Source organism: Urtica dioica, chromosome 8 (assembly GCF_054948205.1).
Source record: "Urtica dioica subsp. dioica isolate 48M chromosome 8, U.dioica_male_clone48M_v1_H2, whole genome shotgun sequence".
Taxonomy (NCBI): domain Eukaryota; kingdom Viridiplantae; phylum Streptophyta; class Magnoliopsida; order Rosales; family Urticaceae; genus Urtica; species Urtica dioica.
This window is the reverse complement of record NC_142763.1, coordinates 1,921,226-1,941,246: the sequence shown is the minus strand read 5'-3', so window position 1 is coordinate 1,941,246 and position 20,021 is coordinate 1,921,226. Positions and strand designations below refer to the sequence as shown.

Genomic DNA, 20,021 nt, shown 5'->3' with positions numbered 1-20,021 from the left:
CGGTCAACAATCTATGTTTCTTTGTTGTCTTGTTGATAAGCAGTCGTACGGGCCCAAAAGTCATGGGCAAAGTTATGAAACGAGGGTCCTCGTCTAGAGAGTTGGTAACATCCGAGTTTGAAACAGCAAAAGAGGCAAATATCTTGGTCAGGCCATGTAGAATCAAAAGCCAAGCCGAGTAAAAAAAAAATTGAAAAAGAGATGTGGGCTTGTGCAATATGGGATCAAGTGGAGGAGATACCAAAAACGTTTGGTCAGATTTTATTGCGTCAAACACACAAGTTTTAGGAAAAAACTTGAATCTAGGAAATTTAAAAGTATTTGGATGTTTTCTATCAAGATATAAAAAAAAATATTCCTTTACATATTTGTTATTGTGCTCTCTCTCTCTCTCTCTCTCTCTCTCTTATTTCACTCTCTCTCTTCTCTTACTCTTTTAGCTGTCTCGAAAACTTACATTTTTCTTTGACGTTTTTTTATAATTATTATAGGTAATCATCTATTATTAATTTTTTTAAAAATTATGATAGGTTGGCCACTCCCTCTTTTGGCCACTCCCTAGGATCCAGTCACACCTTCTACGCCTTTATCTCTGACCATGTCAACGTCGTCGCGGTCGTCCTCTCCCTCCGCCTCCCTCGACTCTGTGGTCCGTTCCTGCACGACCCTTATCGTGCATTGGTGGTGTTTAGTGTTGATTCTTGTGGCGTGTTTTTTTTAGAAGGGATGCTAGTTTTAGAATTATAAATAATTTTTGTTTTTTGAAATTATGTGTTTTATTCTTGATCGCATGGGGTTTGCCTAGTTTAGTTTATCTTTTGAATTTAGTTTGCTTGAGCTTTTATTCTTTGTCCCTATACTTTGATAATTTTTGTGTTCCGGAAATGATTTAGTCATCTCTCAAGTTCTTAGTTCGACTTTTTTTTGTTGTTGTTTTCTTGGCAGTGCAAACATTTGAACTTTTTCTCTATGGTGGCTTATTCTCTAGCAGTTTTGTTCATTAATTAACCGTCGATTGTTTTCGAAAGAGCCAGTGAGTTGCTCGAATTTTTGTGTGGTATATATTTTGTTCGTCAAAAGTTACACACAATGCTTTATTTGATACTTAATTTTTGAATCACTATCGTCTTGAAGTCCCATTTTATCTTATTGAGAAATGTAAAATATCTATACTCTTGAATTTTATGCTTATTATCTATTAGAAAAACTTGAGCTATTATTATAAGTAAACCAAATATATATATATATTGAGCCTGTGGGTTTTGTTTATCATAGTAAGACAATGAGATTTTTACATAAGAGGGAAATCTAATAGAACGACTTTAGAGATGATGAAATACATACAATGGGTTGAGGTCACAATTAGTGCCTATAATAGGTAGGAAATAAAAACATCACTTTAGAATCCGTGGAGTATAATTTCTAAAAAAAAAAAAGAAAGAAGAGAAGTTGATATGCAAATCAAAGAAAACAATATATTAAAATATAAAAGAGATTTTTTGTGTGGGTTAAAATAAATTGACACCAATTAATGTTACGGGTTGGAATAGGACCAAACTAGGTAATTAAGCATCCAAATCACATATATCCTTTCCTAACAAATCAGTAAAAATATTGATTGCCGACTATACATTAAAAAAAAAAAAAAAAAAAAAAAAAAAAACTTTTCGGCTTATATCCAGACGGAAAAATATGACATTTTGTGATCATTTGAAACTTTGCTTTTCAATCCATTTTAATTTTGACCTTCTAATTTCCGTGAGTCAATAGTTTTAATTGCTTCCTTGACCTTTCTGCTAAACTGTATTGAATGGATTATTGTTTTTCTACGTGTACTTCTAAGTTCTTAAGTACTAGAAATTAATTTATAAGGACAATGTAGTTATTCAATTTATATATATGTATAAATTTGTTGTCACTAACCCATTTTACACTTCTTATTTATTAGGGGAATAGCCCAAGTTTCATTTAATTAAGGAAATAACTCATTTTTTCTTATCAGACAATTATATCCTTCACGAATCAGTTAATTGATTAATAGACTGAATTGAGTTATGTTAATTAATTAACTAAATGTTTTGATTGAAAATTTACAAAAATATTACAAAAATCATAATTTAAGTCAATTCATATTCAAAGCATTCAATTAATTAACCTAATTCCTAATTCAATCAGTTAGTAAATGAACTTTACTAAAAAAAATCAGTATCTAAGCTAATTCTTAATTCAACCAATCAGTTAATTAATTAACCTAACTCAATTCAGTCAATTAATTAATTAACTGATTCGGGAATTAGCACTGAATCAACAAAATAGCTCAACAATTCAACAAACCGATCGATCGAGGGTAGATAGAGCCGTAACGGACTCAACAGCCCATGGGCGGTAGATCAAAGACGACTTTCTCAGTATCGCTGCTCCGAAAAAAACAGCTACCGAAAACCACGAACCCAAGGGCGTGACCGGCGATGGCGACGAGAAAGACGCCGCCGTTAAAGGACATGACGATGAGCATAACGAGGATGGCGCCGGAGGCGGAGGAGCGCGTGTTGAGGAGGCGTGAGTGGGAGAGCCACTCGGTGACGATGGCGAGCGCGAAGACGAAGACGAGAGCGAGAAAGTACATGTGAGTAATTTAGGTAGTTTAAGTTAGTTGGACTATTCCCTTAATTTATACGAATTTGAGCTATTTTTCTAATATTAGTGAGCTGATTGGACTAGTATACAAAATAACCTTTTATACAACACGAGAACAGGGCAGCTCATACCTTAGTTCAAGTCAAGAGTCTTTTTAATTTGATAATGATGTAAATGTCCTTGTATTTTTTTTAATTGCCCGTTCTTAATTCCAGACGGAAAAATTTGACATCCTGTCAATTGAGGGAAATAAATACACTATATATGATGAGTGCATCAGGATTCAGGATAAGGATAAGACTAAAATGGCAAGTGTGCTCGTTATTTATTTACCGGTGGAAATCTACACTTTAAGCAGACTAGAAATGGCAAGATTACAAAGTAACGAAATAACTAATACATGGCTCGTTAACATTAAAAATAAAAATAAAAATAAAAAATAAAATCTCTCTCTCTTCCTCCTCGAAACAAAATTATTCTGATTTAAAAAAATTGAGTGTCGCCGTCTCCTTTGGGCTTGAGACTCTGGTGATCTATCATAAAAGGACTCTTGTCCTAAAAATAGGTGTTTCTTCTTTTTTCTTCTACGTGTCTTCGTTGATTTCTATTAAGTTTATCGTCAGTTTTGTCGTGCACATTAACATCGATCGAGCTTGTTCAATGGAGGATGATTTTATTGTTTTTTATTTTCTCTAATTTTTATATTTCAATAATTCATACATTTTTTATTTTTGTACCACCGAATCTTTAATCAGAGTGGTTTTAATTTTCATTTTTTTTACCCGCTATTTTTGTTGTATTGTTGTGATTATATAATTTGATCCACTTTTCATCTGGAGTTTTGAATCTAAATTGTTTAGTTTTATTAATATATATATATATATATATATATATATATATATATATATATGTGAGGAGCCCTTCTATAAAATATTTTTTAAAAAAAAAAACTTGAAAATAATTACTTTAAATAGAAATCTCACATTTGATAACTAAGAAATATGTGACGGAGAAATATTGGTATATAATGGAAACACTAGATTCATATTAAAGAGCAAGTGGTATTCTTGATATGTTACATGACATTGAATAAATTTTTTTATTTAAAAAAAATTAACAATATTTTTTTTAAATGGCTAAATATGGGTAGCGGATATAGTTATTTTTACCTGTATATTTTGGGGTATACCCGTCACCTGCTTTGCTTTAAAAACCAAATAAATATAATAAATAACGTCTAATTTTTAGACGAGCAAGAGAAACAGTACGCGTAGTAGTCATTCTTTTTTTTTTTTTTTTTTTTTTTTTTTTTTTTTTTTTTAAGGAAACGTAGTAGTCATTCTTATCTTAAACAAGAACAACAACCAAAAAATCCAATATAGATGTACTAAACTGTAACAACACATATAACATCATATTACAACATAACAAGCTTGCTATTCATTTTCCCCGCTCCAATCTCCACATTCAATTCTTATAAAAAAAAAGAAAAAAAGAAAAAAAAAGAACGAAGAAATCACATAGAATACAAACTTTAACATTAAAAAAAATTATTTTATTATATACATTACTAATGTACTATTCTGGCAAAAAATATATTATGATATGAATGAAGTCAATGAAAGTATCATCTTAAGAATTCTTTTAGATTACAATAATAGCGCAAATGAAATTAAATAACTTTTACAGGAAAAAGCTGAAAAGCGGATCACAAACAATCATAAATACAACCAAATAACTTATGGGTTAACCGTTTATGCAGATAACCAGTCATTATCAGATTAATATATGAATTACGAGCGAAAACGCCGATTTTTACCTGTTATAGATTGGGGTTTTATGATTTTTGTCTGGCTGAGATCCACGCTCAAAGAAAACCATATCTTAGATCTGAGATTCAGATATGAAGAAATATAAAAGCCACTTTGATGAATTAAAGATCGGGCGATACAAAAATAAGATCTAATAAATCTTGATTATTGAAACATTTTCCTGGGTTGAGAGTCCTCCATTAATTAATAAGATCACCGGAGTCTCCGTATCTCAGGAGAGATGACGACAATAAAGATTGAAAGTTCAAGTCTTGATTTTTTTTTTTTTTAAGAGATTGGGTGCAGCAGCTATCATCTTAAGAATTCTATATTATGGGGAGAAAAATATTATGATCGAATATATAATAGCAACGAGATGAAAATATTTGGTAAATAATTAGGTTGCCAATCACCTAACCATTAATGAAGGAGATAATATCGGAGCCAAGTGGAAATATATATATATCACTTCTACGTACATAATATCTCTACCATTCACTAAAAATCTTCCTCAATCTACATGTACGCCTGAAAGTGTAGCTCTCTATCAAAGTAAGAATTATTTTCCCTTAATTTGATTTACGTTTCTCAATTCTTATGAATTAATCTATATTATTAATATAATTTGTTCAATATTTGTGAAAGGATGTGGAGATTAAAGATAGGCAAGGGAGAGAATAATAATGACGATCCTCATATATTCAGCACAAACAAGTTTGTGGGAAGGCAGATATGGGAATTTGATCTCGAGGCGGGTACCCCGGAAGAGCGAACTGTCGTGGAAGAGGCTCGGCTTCGTTACTCTACACTCCGACACCTTGTCAAACCTAGCAGCGACCTCCTTTGGCGGATGCAGGTAAAAATTTAGTATAATATTAATTAAGAGCATTATTATTGATTCAAGCTTAGTCTTACTTATGTGTTTATAATGAGTTATAAGGAATTTAGAATCTAATTATGTGGCTTGACATTTTCAGGGGTTTTGGACGATTGGACATAACATGCCCTTTTTTTTATACCAAAATTGGCATAATAAAGTAGCTATTATTAATATGAAATAATAGATAGATGTTACAAATAGATTCAAGAGTGAAAATATATATAGTTAATAATTTGTTATGCTTTTACTTCTATTTAATTATTCATAATGAAATCTTTCACAAATTTATCAAATTAAAAAAGTTACTGCTATGGAGATCTATATTTTTATTAAGAGAATAAAAGTGGCTAACAGTTTCATTTTATTTAGAAAAATGGTTAAGGTAGAGAATATGTGAGAAATGAAGAAGAAGAAGAAGAAGAAGAAGAAGAAGAAGAAGAAGAAGAAGAAGAAGAAGAAGAGTATAAATTTTAAATAAATATATTTCATTTCTACCGAAAACAAAATTTGAGAAACAGTGTTAAAAAATAAAATAAAAAATATGAAAAAAAAATCATTAGCATTAATTGCTAAATTAAATTTTGACATCTATTCCAGATTATGGATATGAATTACTATTGAAAAATAAAAATTTATACTGTGAAATAACATTAAGAAATGTAAAAAATATTAAGCGTAAATTCTTTATAAGTCACTGATACTCTGAAGCAATGATCACATGTACATGATGCATGCAAATTATAATATTCATGTGTCACTATCACTTCAAATTATGCTTAGCATTTGTAAATTACTACTGTAATAGTTGCTCAAGTACGTGTCAACAAATTTTTTGACAAAAAGTTTATTCTTTCTCTTAAAAAAAAAAAAATTACTCTTTAGGGTTCTACGCTCTCTCTTTTAGTATTTTAGTCTAGGTAATGGATTCAAAATTTATTGAACTTATATACATTTTTTTTTCCTTCTTCTATAAAATGTGATCAATATAATTTACAGTTCTTAGATGAGAAAAAGTTCAAACAGACAATTCCGAGGGTTAGGATTGAGGACGATGAGGAGATCACACATGAAAAGGCAACAAATGCCGTAAAGAGATCTGTTCGTTACATTTCCGCCTTGCAATCCCGCGATGGCCATTGGCCCTCCGAAAATGTAGGCCCGTTGTTCCTCGCACCTCCTCTCGTCAGTACATTTCACAGTTTGTTTATTATCTGCCCATATAACCAAGTTATACACATTTTTTTTATATATATAAACCTCAAACACTGTTAAAATTTGGGAGATATATGCATGCAGGTTATGAGTCTATACATTACAGGGCATCTGAATGCCATATTTAGTATGGAACATCGGAAGGAAATTCTTCGTTATATATACAATCATCAGGTAAATATATATATATATATATATATATATATATATATATATATATATATCTGCTTTTACTATAATCAGTAACGGAGCCAAAAAAGCCCATCAGGGGGCTAATTTGAAAAAAAAAATTCAGGGGGGCTTGATTGTAAAAAATTTATAAAAATTGGGCCAAAAGTATAAATTTTCAAGGGAAAAAAATATAATTTTTTTTTAAATGGGCGAAAAGTGCAAAAAAAAAAATTGAGGGGGGGCTTAAGCCTCTACTGGGCCTATACTGACTCCGTCACTGACTATAATCATGTATTTCATATATATTATTTGTGTGTGATGTTGAATGTATGAGTCAGAATGAGGATGGTGGATGGGGATTGCACATTGAAGGCGAAAGCACAATGTTTGGATCGGCTTTGAATTACGTTTGCCTTCGAATCCTCGGAGAAGGACCGAGAAACGACGGTCCAGAAAACAACTGTGCCAGAGCAAGAAAGTGGATTCTTGATCATGGTGGTGTAACATACATACCTTCCTGGGGAAAGACTTTGCTTTCGGTATAGCATACATTATTAAAATTGGGTTAAGTGGGTATAAATCTAATTTGAGGGTCCATCTTAAAAAAATAGACATAAATTTTTAAAATTAAATAAATGATTAATTTCTTTCTCTTTTAAAATTCGTAAATAGTTTATCTTTTATCAACCGCGGAATATAAAATATATCACGTTTGAGAAATCGATCTTCGTTGGTGTTAAAATAACTATCTGTAGAAATATTGCATTAGTACAAATTTGTTAAAAATAGAGGTCTATATCAAAATTATGCATTTTTTTTACTTTATGATGAGAGAGAGAACAAGACATTTATTTAATTTATAAAACTGTGATTATTGTGGTAGCTAGTTTGGTCTAATGATAATCTCACACATACCTCAATTAAGAGGTCTTGGGTTCGAGCTCTCTGAGCTGCAAAAATGCATGCCCTCTTATAGTTGGATGATTTATCGCTTAAAATCATTGTACTAAATCATGTGCCACTTCTAAAAAAATGCGATTATTAACTTTAGTATCCATTGAGAATTGTATTTATATAAAAATTTCTTGATTACAATTTTAATATTTAAATAACAATAAGAGCTAGCTAATTAATTTACACATTATCACTCAAAATAAAATAACAATAGAAGCCAGTCAAATAATTAGTAAAACAAATAAATAAAAAATACTTTTTAGCCCACTAAGTACTTGAGAGATTTCATTTCAAATTCAAATTTATATATATATATATATATATATATATATATATATATATATATATACATACACACACATTTATATATAAAGAATATGATTTTTTTTAAATAAAGTAAAATAGTCATCTTAAGTTAAGTTTGGTTCATGACAAAATAGCTTACATTTTATAATGATTAAATTAACTAGTCACTCTCACATTTTAATAATTAAATAGGCAGGTTTGTTGTAAATATGTTATGCATTTTTATTGATTGTTGATTTCGTCTTAAAAAATAAAATAATTTCGTTCATAAAACAGATAATAAATACTATGCTTATTAGTAAACATAGTAATGGCTCTTTGTAACGAATAATTAGTAAACAAATAGTTTCATTGATAAACACTTCCTTTTATTGTTGTGGTATAATAAATGAAAAATTATGCTTATTAGGGTGTGTTGGTATGGAGTAAATGTTAATCACATTTTCGGTTATCTTTAGATTGCCTTATTTCGTAATTAATGTTAAAAATGATTTTCGAGAATGTGATTACCTAGATAACCAGATTATCTTAAAATTGGGTAATCCTAATAGCACTAAATAAGCGGCTTTCAAATTGCCAACATCTAATTAATGTGTTAATCGTTAGGTATTTTGGTAAAATATTACGTCACTAACCCTTGGGCTCATATAAATAAAAACCTATTATCAAAAACCACACAGCTTTTCCATTCCTCATTTGCGAAGATAGACTACAGAATCTTCTAGTGATTTATTAAGTACTTGGAGAAATAATCTAACCACATAAATATTTGATTAGCAATCGACGTTGATAATCAATTGAGTTTTGATTATATTATTATCTCTTTTTACGTTTCTCATGACTTTTTCTTTGTTATTTCAATATACAATGAAATATAATTATATTATTATCTCTTTTATTTTTTTGTATGGTTCGTGTAGGTCAATATATTCGGCCTCTTGTAAAAATTTACCCAGTAATAAAAAAAACCATATAGATGATAACATTCTCAAGAATCTTTTTAAAAGATTACATTTTACGACCGAACTATGTAATTTTAGATTCTTTGAAATGTGATTACTTTAATACATTAATGAGAACTACCGCCAACCAAACACACTCTTAAACTCATGCTGATTTGTTATTAAACAAAGAAACTGATATTAGCTAAAAAGAGGAACCAAATTAAATCAAAATTAAGACTTCTGAAACAAACTCGAATGATTTTTTAAAAACTATTTTAGAAATAATTTATTTTAAAAAAATTGTTGAAATGAATTCCAAATAAAGCTGCAAATAAAATTTTGAAAAGGAAATTTGACGATACTTTGTTTAAATAATAATTAAAAATATTAATTATATAGTAAAACGTAAAAAACAAAACCTACTTAAAAATATGTAAATATGATAATTCTATTAAAAAGCTGAAACTTTAGTCATTTCTTAATTGAATTAGTGTCAAGTAACTGAATTTCTTTTTTTTAGATTCTTGGAGTTTTGGATTGGGACGGATGTGATCCAATGCCTCCAGAACTTTGGCTGCTTCCTTCTTACTTGCCAGGTTCGTTTCTACTTGATTTACAAAGACCTAGCTAATGTTTAAGCTACCATAATCCTAATATTAATTAGTTTTCTGTTGAGTTATAAATGCAGCTAAAATATGGTGCTATTCGCGATTGGTTTACATGCCAATGTCATATTTGTATGGAAAGAGATTTGTCGGTAAAATCACACCTCTCATTCTTCAACTCAGAGAGGAACTCCATACTCAGCCTTACCATGAAATAAATTGGGCCAAAACACGACATCTTTGTGCTAAGGTCAATATAACATTTGGCCCATTAGTTTGACTTATGTTATATAAATTAAAATTCCCGTAGTAGTTATTGATATATATTTCAGGCGGATCACTATCATCATCGTCCTTGGATACAAGAGTTTATTTGGGGTAGCTTCTACACATGCGTTGAACCTTTCCTTAGCCGATGGCCTTTAAACAAATTAATGAGAGAAAAGGCTCTTCAGCTGGCAATGAAGCACATCCATTATGAAGATGAGAATAGCCGATATATTACCATTGCCTGTTTTGAGAAGGTGATGCCATATATATACTAAAAAAAATTGTTTATTGTTTTAAGGTAGTTAATTATCACAATATAATATATATTTACAAAAAATTAGGAAACTAGCTTATTTATACTTTCGGAATTGCTGTTTAGCTAATCTTCCGTAAATATTAGATAAATAATCACAAATATGACATTTCATCAAGTGGGATTGTCTTTTCATTCGAATTTCGTTTAGTAACATTCCAATCTAAATAGCCACAACCTTCCATCTTAATATTATGTTCATAAGTTTTAAATACCCAAAAAAAAAAACATAAACCAAAATACAATTCTAGTAGATAAATAGCTATCTTAAAAAATTCCCAATTTGAATCTAGATACCATCTATTCCTAAAGAATAGTTTGGCTCACTGCTTGGCTGATCCTCGCTCTTTTATTCCCCCTCTTTTCGATGACGTACGGAGTTTTCATTGTTCGTCCTTTTTTACAGAGACGCTTTGGTCTTTCACTGACTTGATGGGGGGCCAGTAAGAGCATCTTTAATGGTTTAGCTAAATGTATTAGCTCTATTTGCCACATAGATTTTTCTACAGCTAAATAGTTAAGCAACTAGCTCTATAGAGCTAATTTGCTTAGCCAAATCAATAGTCAATATGTAAAACAATGGATAAGCAACTAGCTAAGCATTTCTAATATTTACAAGCAAATCCCTAAATTTGTTAAGCAATAAACCATTAAAGATGCTCTAGGGCTCCGTTCTTTCTGAGCTGTTTGTAGACCATTTGTGGTTCTTATTGGACGTATTAGTCATTTAACGCGTGTAAATAATGGGATCTAATTATTTACTATAAAAACTAATTAAAGATTGACTAAATAACAATTCATACGTGTAAATATGATTATATATCTAATGGCTCATATATTTATATATGAATATACAGGCTTTGAGTATGCTTTCTTGTTGGGTTGAAGAACCAAATGGAGAATGTTACAAAAAACATCTTGCAAGAATCCCGGATTACATTTGGATTGCTGAAGATGGAATGAAGATTCAAGTTATATAGTGCATTATTAATAATTTTTTTTAATGTGCCATAAACTCTCCCTCAATTTTTTTTACGTATATTTTTTTAAGAACAATTAAATCAGTAGTTCAATAACCCATAGTTTTTTTTTTAAATAATTTAAATTTCATTTTATTAAAAAAATAGTCGAATTAAGCAATATTACATAGCTTTTGGGTGATAATGTATTGCAATGATTTGCAGAGTTGTGGTAGCCAACTGTGGGATTCAGCTTTTGCAGTCCAAGCTATAATTGCTTCTGACCTCAACATCGATGATGAAATTGGTCAAGTACTAGCCAAAAGTCACGACTTCATTAAAAGATCTCAGGTTTGAATCAAATTATATTAATATATAGCATATATATAAAAGACTTTCTTCCTGAACAAGTTTAGCTACAAAAAGGTCAAAGAAAACCCTAGTGGCTATTTCAAATCCATGTATCGCCACATCTCCAAAGGAGCGTGGCCTTATAGCGATCAGGATCAGGGTTGGCAAGTGTCTGATTGCACTGCTGAGGGTTTAAAGGTACATTGTCAATAATTTCTAACCTTGATGAGTTTTTATATAATAAAAATATTATTTACACATTCATTTAAGAATAAATTATATTCATCTTCCAGTGCTGCCTGTTACTGTCGCTTTTACCACCGGAACTTGTTGGTGAAACGTTAGAGAGTGACAGACTCTATGATGCTGTAAATATTATACTTTCATTGCAGGTGAGTTTATTTTTGTACGTTATATTATGACTTTGATTTCTAACCAATATTCTAAAATTAATTAAGATATTTATTTGATATCTGATATTAATATTTGGATACAACTCCCAGAGCAAGAGTGGTGGGGTAGCAGCTTGGGAGCCTGCCAATGCAAATACCTGGTTGGAAGTAAGAAATACGCTATAAAAAGGAATAAATGTTTTTAATTTCATGAGCAATAAAACTAATAAATAATCAATCGTTTTTTTTTAATATAAAAATAGTCAGGGGTCTTACCATCGTAATGATAAAAAATAGAGATGTCTCAAAATAGTTTTATGGAAAAAAGATTCTAATTATGTAGTACAGATAATTAGTCATTTGAGTGTTATTTAAACTAAGAATTTTTTCTTTTCTTTTCAAAGCTTGGATTGGTTTTTTAAAGTACTAAAAACATCGCGTGTTTGATGATATCATGAAATTTACAAATATCTGCATATAAAATACAGATCAGATTACAAATGAAGACAAAATATTTCTTGATCACCTACATAATTTTACTTAATTAATTGATGAAAGTAAATGATATTTACACCATTCAGCTATTCAACCCCGTGGAGTTTCTTGAAAACGTTGTTGTGGAACACGACTACGTAGAATGTACATCGTCATCAATCCAGGCTCTAGCAATGCTTAAGAGAACACTTCCAGGGCACAGAGAAAACGAGATCGACAGTTTTATAACCAAAGCTGTCCACTATATTCAAAGCAAACAAAACACTGATGGTTCATGGTGCGTATATTAGTATATATATACACTGATTCACAATAGATATTAAGTGTTGTTACTTAATTTTTGTACGTAAATATAAACAGGTATGGGAATTGGGGTGTTTGCTTCATATTTGCCACATTCTTTGCCCTAAAAGGACTAGAGGCTGGTAACAAGACCCTTGAAAATAGTGAAACTGTTCGCAAAGCAGTGGAATTTCTGTTGACAACACAGCATCCTGATGGTGGGTGGGGAGAGAGTTTCCTTTCCTGCCCAACCAAGGTAATACAATGCAGACCCGGCTCAAGTAATTCGGAAGCCTTGGGCGATAAAAAAATTTAGGCCTTTATATATTTTATAGTCAACAGATTTTTTTTTTTTTTTAATGGTATATTGGAATTAATTTGAAGCTACATTTAATTTTTTATAATACTTGTACAATACAAAAAATTTAGAAAAATAGCCAATTTAAACGTTTGATATTGCTAAATAACCAACATTTCGTAAATCTTAGGTAAATAGCCATAAATGATGACGTGACTTAATATATGACAGTGGCTATTTACTTAAGATTTACGTTTGTAAATATATGAAAGTGGTTATTTACCTAAGATTTAACAAACATTGGTTATTTATTAATATCAAATGTTTAATTAAGTTGTCTATTTTCCTAACGAACCCTATATAATACCATATAAATTAATATTATTTAAAAAATATAAATATAAACTAATAGTAGATACATAGCATTTAAATTATATTTTCTACAGTTTAGAGTACAAAGAAAGAAGTATTAAATATTATTATACATATTAGATTGTACAATAATCGTCAGAAACATAATTATAATAATATATTTTACTTTAAGTGTATGTGAGAAATAGAAAAGAAAAATGTATTAACATTATAACATAGTCTGTACATTTATTATGCACTATGGTATTCATACATGATTAAATATCTTATACTTTTAAAATTAAAAGAATTGGTAACTAATTAATTGAATTACCTTTACTATAGAAAACAATTCACATTACTGTATTTTTTTTATAAATTAAGTAATAAAAATTAAATGTATTTATTTAGATAATAATAATTTTTAAATTTAAAAAAGGGCCTTTTTGAAAGGGGGGCATTGGGCAATTGCCCAATTTGCCCTCCCCCCTAGCCGGTCCTGATAAAATGATATTATTTTTTCTTTTTTCACAGACTTGAATCCATCTCTTTATTTTTATATATATCCCACATTTCATCTGTCCACGTCTTTTTCCGTTTGGATTTAACAGACTGAGTACCAATAATGGTGCTATTGATTGTAAACAGTAGGTATTTTTGCTGGATTAAAAATTAGGTATTTAAGTGTATCAAAATGAAAAAAAAAAAAAAAGTTAGGTATTTATGTTGTCATTTCCTCTGTAGAAATATGTAGCGCTGTCCGGAAATAGATCAAATTTGGTGCAGACATCATGGGGTATGTTAGGTCTGATGCACGCTGGACAAGCCAAAAGAGACCCGACCCCGCTTCATCGTGCCGCCAAACTTCTTATTAATTCTCAGATGGAAAACGGAGATTTCCCACAACAGGTATTTATTCTTTATTGTTCTTCCGTTTCTTTGGCGTAATATCCTAATTTTATTATTATTTGTAAAATCGCATTTTGTGTTGCTTCATTTTGTCGATGCCTGATTTGATTTTTTCTCTTTCCATAGAGCATATTAGTTTTGGTCACGTTTAACTGAAAATAGCGATTACCATGAGATTCTTTACCGGCTAAGCTAGCCCCTCTTGTCAAACAATAATGCACCGAATTAAGGGAAAATATATGGAATAAATATGTATTCTATGTCTAAATGATTTGATGAGGGTAATCAATTGTAGCAACTTTTTTTAAAAAGAAAAATACAGAAGTACTTTTTTCAAACTTAATTCTCCACAATATATATTTATTATTCACAATTTATTTATTACTTATTTTTTACTGTTTACAGTTTTAATTAATTTATTTTTCACGTTTATAGATTCATTTAGGGTAAAATCAACTTAAAAGTAAAAATGAGATATTTATGGAGGGTTTGAAAAGACTAAAAATATTCTCGGAAGTCCTTGTTCAAATACGGTATTAGTGATATTTACAATTTTGAGCAGGAAGCAACAGGGGCTTTCGGCACGAACTGCTTGGCCCATTATCCAATGTATAGAACTACTTTCCCGTTGTGGGCTCTCGCCATTTACAACAAGCATTGCATGTAATAACGCTAAATAAATATGCTTTCTCAAGTGCATCTTTCTGTTTTTATCTGTAACTTTTTCACTGGATTGTGTCATGAAAAAGGGGTACTTTGGTTTGGTGTATGAATATGATCGTTAATTTGAGATTCAATTTGTTGCATATCATCTACTATGCTAGCTTCTGAAAACAAATATGCTATTACTGTCTGTATCTTGATTGTCGTTCTTCGGACTGCTTTGTTCGGAGAGGTTTTCAATAAAAATCCCATTTCAACTCAAATCTGCAAAAATGGATCAGAAACTTCACTATAAAATAGAAATAGAGGCGTTTATCCGTAAAATAAATAAATAAGGAATTAGTATTAAAACATCTACCGTCTACTCGTCTAGCTCAGTTTCAAACCAGTCTTCGAAACGGTTGAAAAAATTGAGACAGTCCAGACTGTTTATAAAAGTAAATCAAATCAGGCCAAACGGTTATAGACGGACTTGAACCGGTGGATTTAGTTTGACTTAAACCGTTTTGAATATATTTTAATTTATTTTACAAATTTAACGAGAATAACTATTTTTTTTTGTTAAAAAATATTATCATAAACATTTTATCAAATTAACATGTTCAACCTGAATAATTAGCAAACTAACCATATTTACACTTTTAGATTGCTATTTAATCAACCTTTAGTAAATATTTGATAAATATCCAGTATTTGCACTCGTAAATTGACTAGAATAGCTCATTTTACATCATATAACATTTATATAAATACAATTTATCACATTGAAAATTTAATCACAAATTTTAAAGTAATCTTAAACTTCAACAAGGAACAAGAAATAGTTTTATCCGTGACCATCGCTTTCACATCGGAGATCACCTCAAGCGGGCTTGCCACTCGAGCAAAGTTAAAAAAAAAAATATATATATATATATATATATATATATATATATGTTATCAAAAGTAAAGTCATTAGTATTATAACAAAGTATGTAGGAATTTTATACATTAAGAAGTATTAACTGAATGACTGATAATATCCACTCTTCATTCATCTTCCGGCAGCCCCAAATGGTATGGATTGTGGTCTCAAACAAACTCCAGCGACAGGGACGATGAGTGTGTGGTCATCCCCGTGATCCAGCTTCCAAGCCATAACAATGGCAGACAGAGAGAACACAATTTCTTCCGCTCATCTATTGTAGTCGAATCATCGGGCATTAGTCGTTTTCATTATTCTCCATAGGACTCGATATCCACTACGGACCAAGTATTTTCCATCATCTATATAGTGCCATCTATGCTTGTCCGTTTCATCGAGGAAATGTTCACGATGGTCATGGCCGTTGGCATCCTCCCCCATGAACATGACTCTCATCAAATCTTTATATTCAGTTCAGTTCCCCATCTTTGTCATTTGTTAACTTGGCCATCAACGATGATCGAATGAAGAGCGAGAAAAGATGAGGGTGAGGAGTCCATTTCTCGTCAAGAATCTCCATCGATCCATAGCTACCCATCTCGAACCGGTATTGATGATGTCCCCCTCCCACATCAAAATCTCCTATATGAAAAAACTGTTCAAAGCTCATGGCAATTTATCGTAATAAATAAATAAAAATAGACTAATAAAATTCATACTTTTCAAATTACGATTTTGATTTCAAAGTCAAAATTTATTTGTAATTTTGATGATTTTTTAATGTCTATTTTATCTTTTTTTGTTTGTTTTCTACGATATTTCGGATTTAAAAAATCGTTGTTTTTTTAATTATTTATTATGATAAATTACATATAAAGTGATGAGGTGCGAGTGAATAATGGTAAAATGTGGTTAAGATATAAATATCAAAATTAATATCAATAAAATAAATATTGTGACACAACTAGTTAGTATATAATTTTGTCATTTTAATTAAACGAGATATAAACTCGACATTTTTTAAAACAAAAAATTAACTCGAAATTTCACCTAAACATAAAGCATATATTGTCATTTTCTTTCCCTTTTTTTATTTTTTATTTTCTCCCAGTAATTCCATTAGAAATTACAAAATTTCTTTAGTCCAGTGGCAAGAACAATTAAGCTAAAACTAAAACGCAGAAGAAGAAGAAGAAGAAGAAGAAGAAGAAGAAGAGGAAAGAACACACAAACCCCACAAAATGATAGCTTCTCGCTCGATCTTTCAGACTCTCACACGGTAAATTGAACCCCTAACTTTCTTGTTCCGCGACGACTAAATAAATTTTAAGTTTCAAAGCTTCTTTTTTTTTTTTTTTTTTTCTCTCTTTCATTTTTTTCAGGAGATTGAAGGCATTCGCTTCGTTAACGGAAGATCCTCTTACTCGGCCGATTTCATTTCCCGGAAAATGCAATTCCTCTCGGCGGCTCTCGTCCGGTTCTGCGAGGAGCGATTCGGAGGAAGATTTGGTGGAAAAGGATGACCTGAAAAGCAGAATCTTTAGCCTCAGGCTTCCGAAGCGGAGCGTCATCAATGTTCTTCAGAGATGGGTCGGCGAAGGAAATCAAATTAATTTGTCAGAGCTTCGTCAGATTTCCACGGACCTTAGAAAATCACATCGTTTCAAGCACGCTCTCGAGGTATTACATTGATACTCTTCTTTTTCAGTCCTTCTTTTCAGTTCAATGTTTAGGTCACCAAGAAAGTTTGTATTTTTCATTTTCCGTGTCAATTGAATGAAGGAAAGCAACGCGCCTTTCAAAGTCTGATGATTTTGGTCAACCACAAAGTTGAATTTGATTCCGGGTCTGAAAAAAGCTTGCGATGATTCATGAGCTTTAAAAAAAAAATAGAGCCTTTTTATTTGTATAGACACCAGTTCTAAATAACGGAGAGACTTAGGTTTCCGAAAGCAAGTTAAAATGAATGTGCAGAGAAGAGATGTTCTGTATTCCTTAAAACATCCCAGATTTGTGTCTCATTGAATTTAACGGAGTCGTGTGCTAAAAAGATAGAGGCTTTCTTTCGAATTGCTGATTAATTGCGTTATATGTTTCTCTAATTGTCCTAAAAGATATCAGCTTTTTCTTGAAATTTTATGATGGGGCTAGGTATAACATGCTGTGAGTCAATCTCTAATGAGCTTTCCTCATTAAGCTCACTCTGACATAGCTGAGTTTATTGAACCATTAGCTCAAGAAAAGGAAACTTGTTGGCATATATCTGTTAGATACTTGGATTTATAGATAATTATAACAATTAGCAGAGAAGAGGATCATGATAACTGTAAGAGAATCTGGGAGGAAGAGATTAGTTCTTATCAGTTTCATTGTAGTGAATCGTGTTTTCCGTGCCATCCAATCTTTTCAGATATCCGAGTGGATGGTCGGCCACGACAACGAGTTTGATCTATCGGCCTCAGACTACGCGGTCCGCATCGACCTTATGACGAAAGTCTTCGGAATCGACGCGGCCGAGCGATACTTCGAAGCTCTCCCCGACTCAGCGAAGAGCACCGAAACCTGCACCGCTCTTCTCCACTGCTACGCGGCGGCCAAGATGATCGAAAAGGCCGAGAGGCTTTTCGAGGCCACAAAGGACTCGCCGGAGATCTCGTTCTCCGCGATCGCCTACAACGAGATGATGACAATGTACGTCTCGGTTGGACAGGTCGAAAAGGTCTATCCGATCGTCGAAGAGCTCAGACAGAAGAGGGTCTCGCCGGATCTATTCACCTACAATCTGTGGATAAGCTCGTGCGCCGCAACGATGAGAATCGACGAAGCCAAGCGGGTCTTGGACGAAATGAGGTCCGACCCGAGCCTCGACGAGAATTGGACGAGATACATCGATCTCGCGAATGTATATATCGCGACGAATAGTCTCGTGAACTCCGACTCCACCAATTCGGTTGTTTCCGCCGGGAAGGGTGTTATTAGTCAGAGGGAATGGATTACGTACGACTTTTTGGTGATTCTACACGCGGGTCTCGGGAACAAAGAGCGGGTTGACCAGATATGGAAGTCGTTGAGGATGACCGGGCAAAAGATGACGAGCAGGAACTACGTTTGCGTTCTCTCTTCGTATCTGATTTCCGGGCATTTGAAGGAAGTTGGGGAGATTATCGACCAGTGGAAGCAATCGGCGGTCACGCCTTTCAGTGTCTCTGCGTGTGGGAGGCTTTTGAAAACCTTTGCTGATATCGGGTTGACAGAGAAAGCCAAGGACTTTCATTTGCTTCTGATTCAGAAGAAATCTGACCCGACGGACAGTCCCGAGTTATAATTTTTTTGGAGGTTGAACATGATAAGTGGCTAATAAAATTTGCGAGGTTTTTACTTGGCGTTTCATGTTTTTCTAATTTTTGGATTTTTTATTTATTTATTATTACACCTTCATTACGTTTCTAATTTGTACGTGTGTTAAACGATACACCATCATCGCCGATACTATGATTTTACATTTTTACCTGGATATCGGCTACAGCCTCGGTGATATCGGCTACAGCCTGAGTAAACCAATACATATTTCATTAAATAAATAGTCATTATGGATGTGACAATTGTTGGAACGTGTTTAGCATTTTATTTATGTTATTAAAGTTCCATAGTTATTTACAATTATTAACCATATATTTACAACTATTAATGTTTTTTTACTCTATTAATAAAATCTCGTGGATATTTACTTAAAATTTAACAAAAATTTATTATATCACAAAACTTAAGTTTTCATAGAGATTTCACTTTCTAGACCTAAAAATTAACAAAATATCTTAACTACACCTTTTAATGTTCAAAATATCTCAAATTAGACTTTTGGCCCATTTTTGAACAAAAATACATCTCGACACAATTTTCACTCCTATTTCTCTAACTCTCTATTTTACCACTTTTGAATATCTCCGATGATTTTTGACGATCTACGATGATTTTTAACTATTTTTTTAATTTTTTATCATATCGTTGAACAAATGATGAATTTCATCGCAAATTGTCGTTATCTATCGCAAAATGTTGTTAACCATTGCAAACTATCGCAATAAAAATGGAAAAGAGCAACGACGGCTTTTTTTGTAGTATTTGTTGCTCTTTTCCAATTTTTTGGTGATAGCTTGCGACGGTTAGCGATTGTTAGCGATGATATTTTGATTTTTTTTTTAATAGTAAATAAATATTTATTTTATAAAGGGTATTTTGAGAAGTTCAACTTTTATTTTTGTAAAAAATAAACGAAATGGGTGATATTTGCAAAATAACATATTTTTGTAGAAG

At 31.6% G+C, this 20,021-nt stretch overlaps 2 protein-coding genes and 1 pseudogene across 3 annotated transcripts; 2 read left to right on the top strand and 1 right to left on the bottom strand.

Annotated features, from left to right (window-relative positions):
* Positions 1–2,368: 2,368 nt before the first annotated feature.
* On the bottom strand, positions 2,369–2,626 carry LOC149387128 (copper transporter 1 pseudogene; annotated as a pseudogene).
* Positions 2,627–4,920: 2,294 nt separating this feature from the next.
* On the top strand, positions 4,921–15,044 carry LOC149387127 (beta-amyrin synthase-like). 2 transcript variants are annotated; one of them, XM_089622018.1, is made up of 17 exons: positions 4,921–5,000; positions 5,094–5,304; positions 6,352–6,510; positions 6,625–6,714; positions 7,050–7,250; positions 9,436–9,511; positions 9,604–9,770; positions 9,853–10,044; positions 10,961–11,074; positions 11,288–11,413; positions 11,489–11,611; positions 11,707–11,805; positions 11,917–11,973; positions 12,387–12,577; positions 12,661–12,838; positions 13,976–14,140; positions 14,703–15,044. In XM_089622018.1, exons 2-17 carry the CDS (start codon positions 5,095–5,097, stop codon positions 14,805–14,807), a joined length of 2,253 nt encoding a protein of 750 aa, XP_089478144.1. In that variant the 5' UTR covers positions 4,921–5,000; position 5,094; the 3' UTR covers positions 14,808–15,044. The 2 variants fall into 2 exon arrangements, with proteins under 2 accessions (XP_089478144.1, XP_089478143.1); XM_089622017.1 differs by having other exon boundaries at positions 6,325–6,510.
* A 1,811-nt stretch (positions 15,045–16,855) lies between these two features.
* On the top strand, positions 16,856–19,242 carry LOC149387126 (Tetratricopeptide repeat (TPR)-like superfamily protein). Its single transcript, XM_089621498.1, has 3 exons — positions 16,856–16,986; positions 17,090–17,387; positions 18,118–19,242. The coding sequence occupies exons 1-3, from the start codon at positions 16,949–16,951 to the stop codon at positions 19,030–19,032; spliced, it is 1,251 nt and encodes a 416-aa protein (XP_089477624.1). The 5' UTR covers positions 16,856–16,948; the 3' UTR covers positions 19,033–19,242.
* Positions 19,243–20,021: the final 779 nt, after the last annotated feature.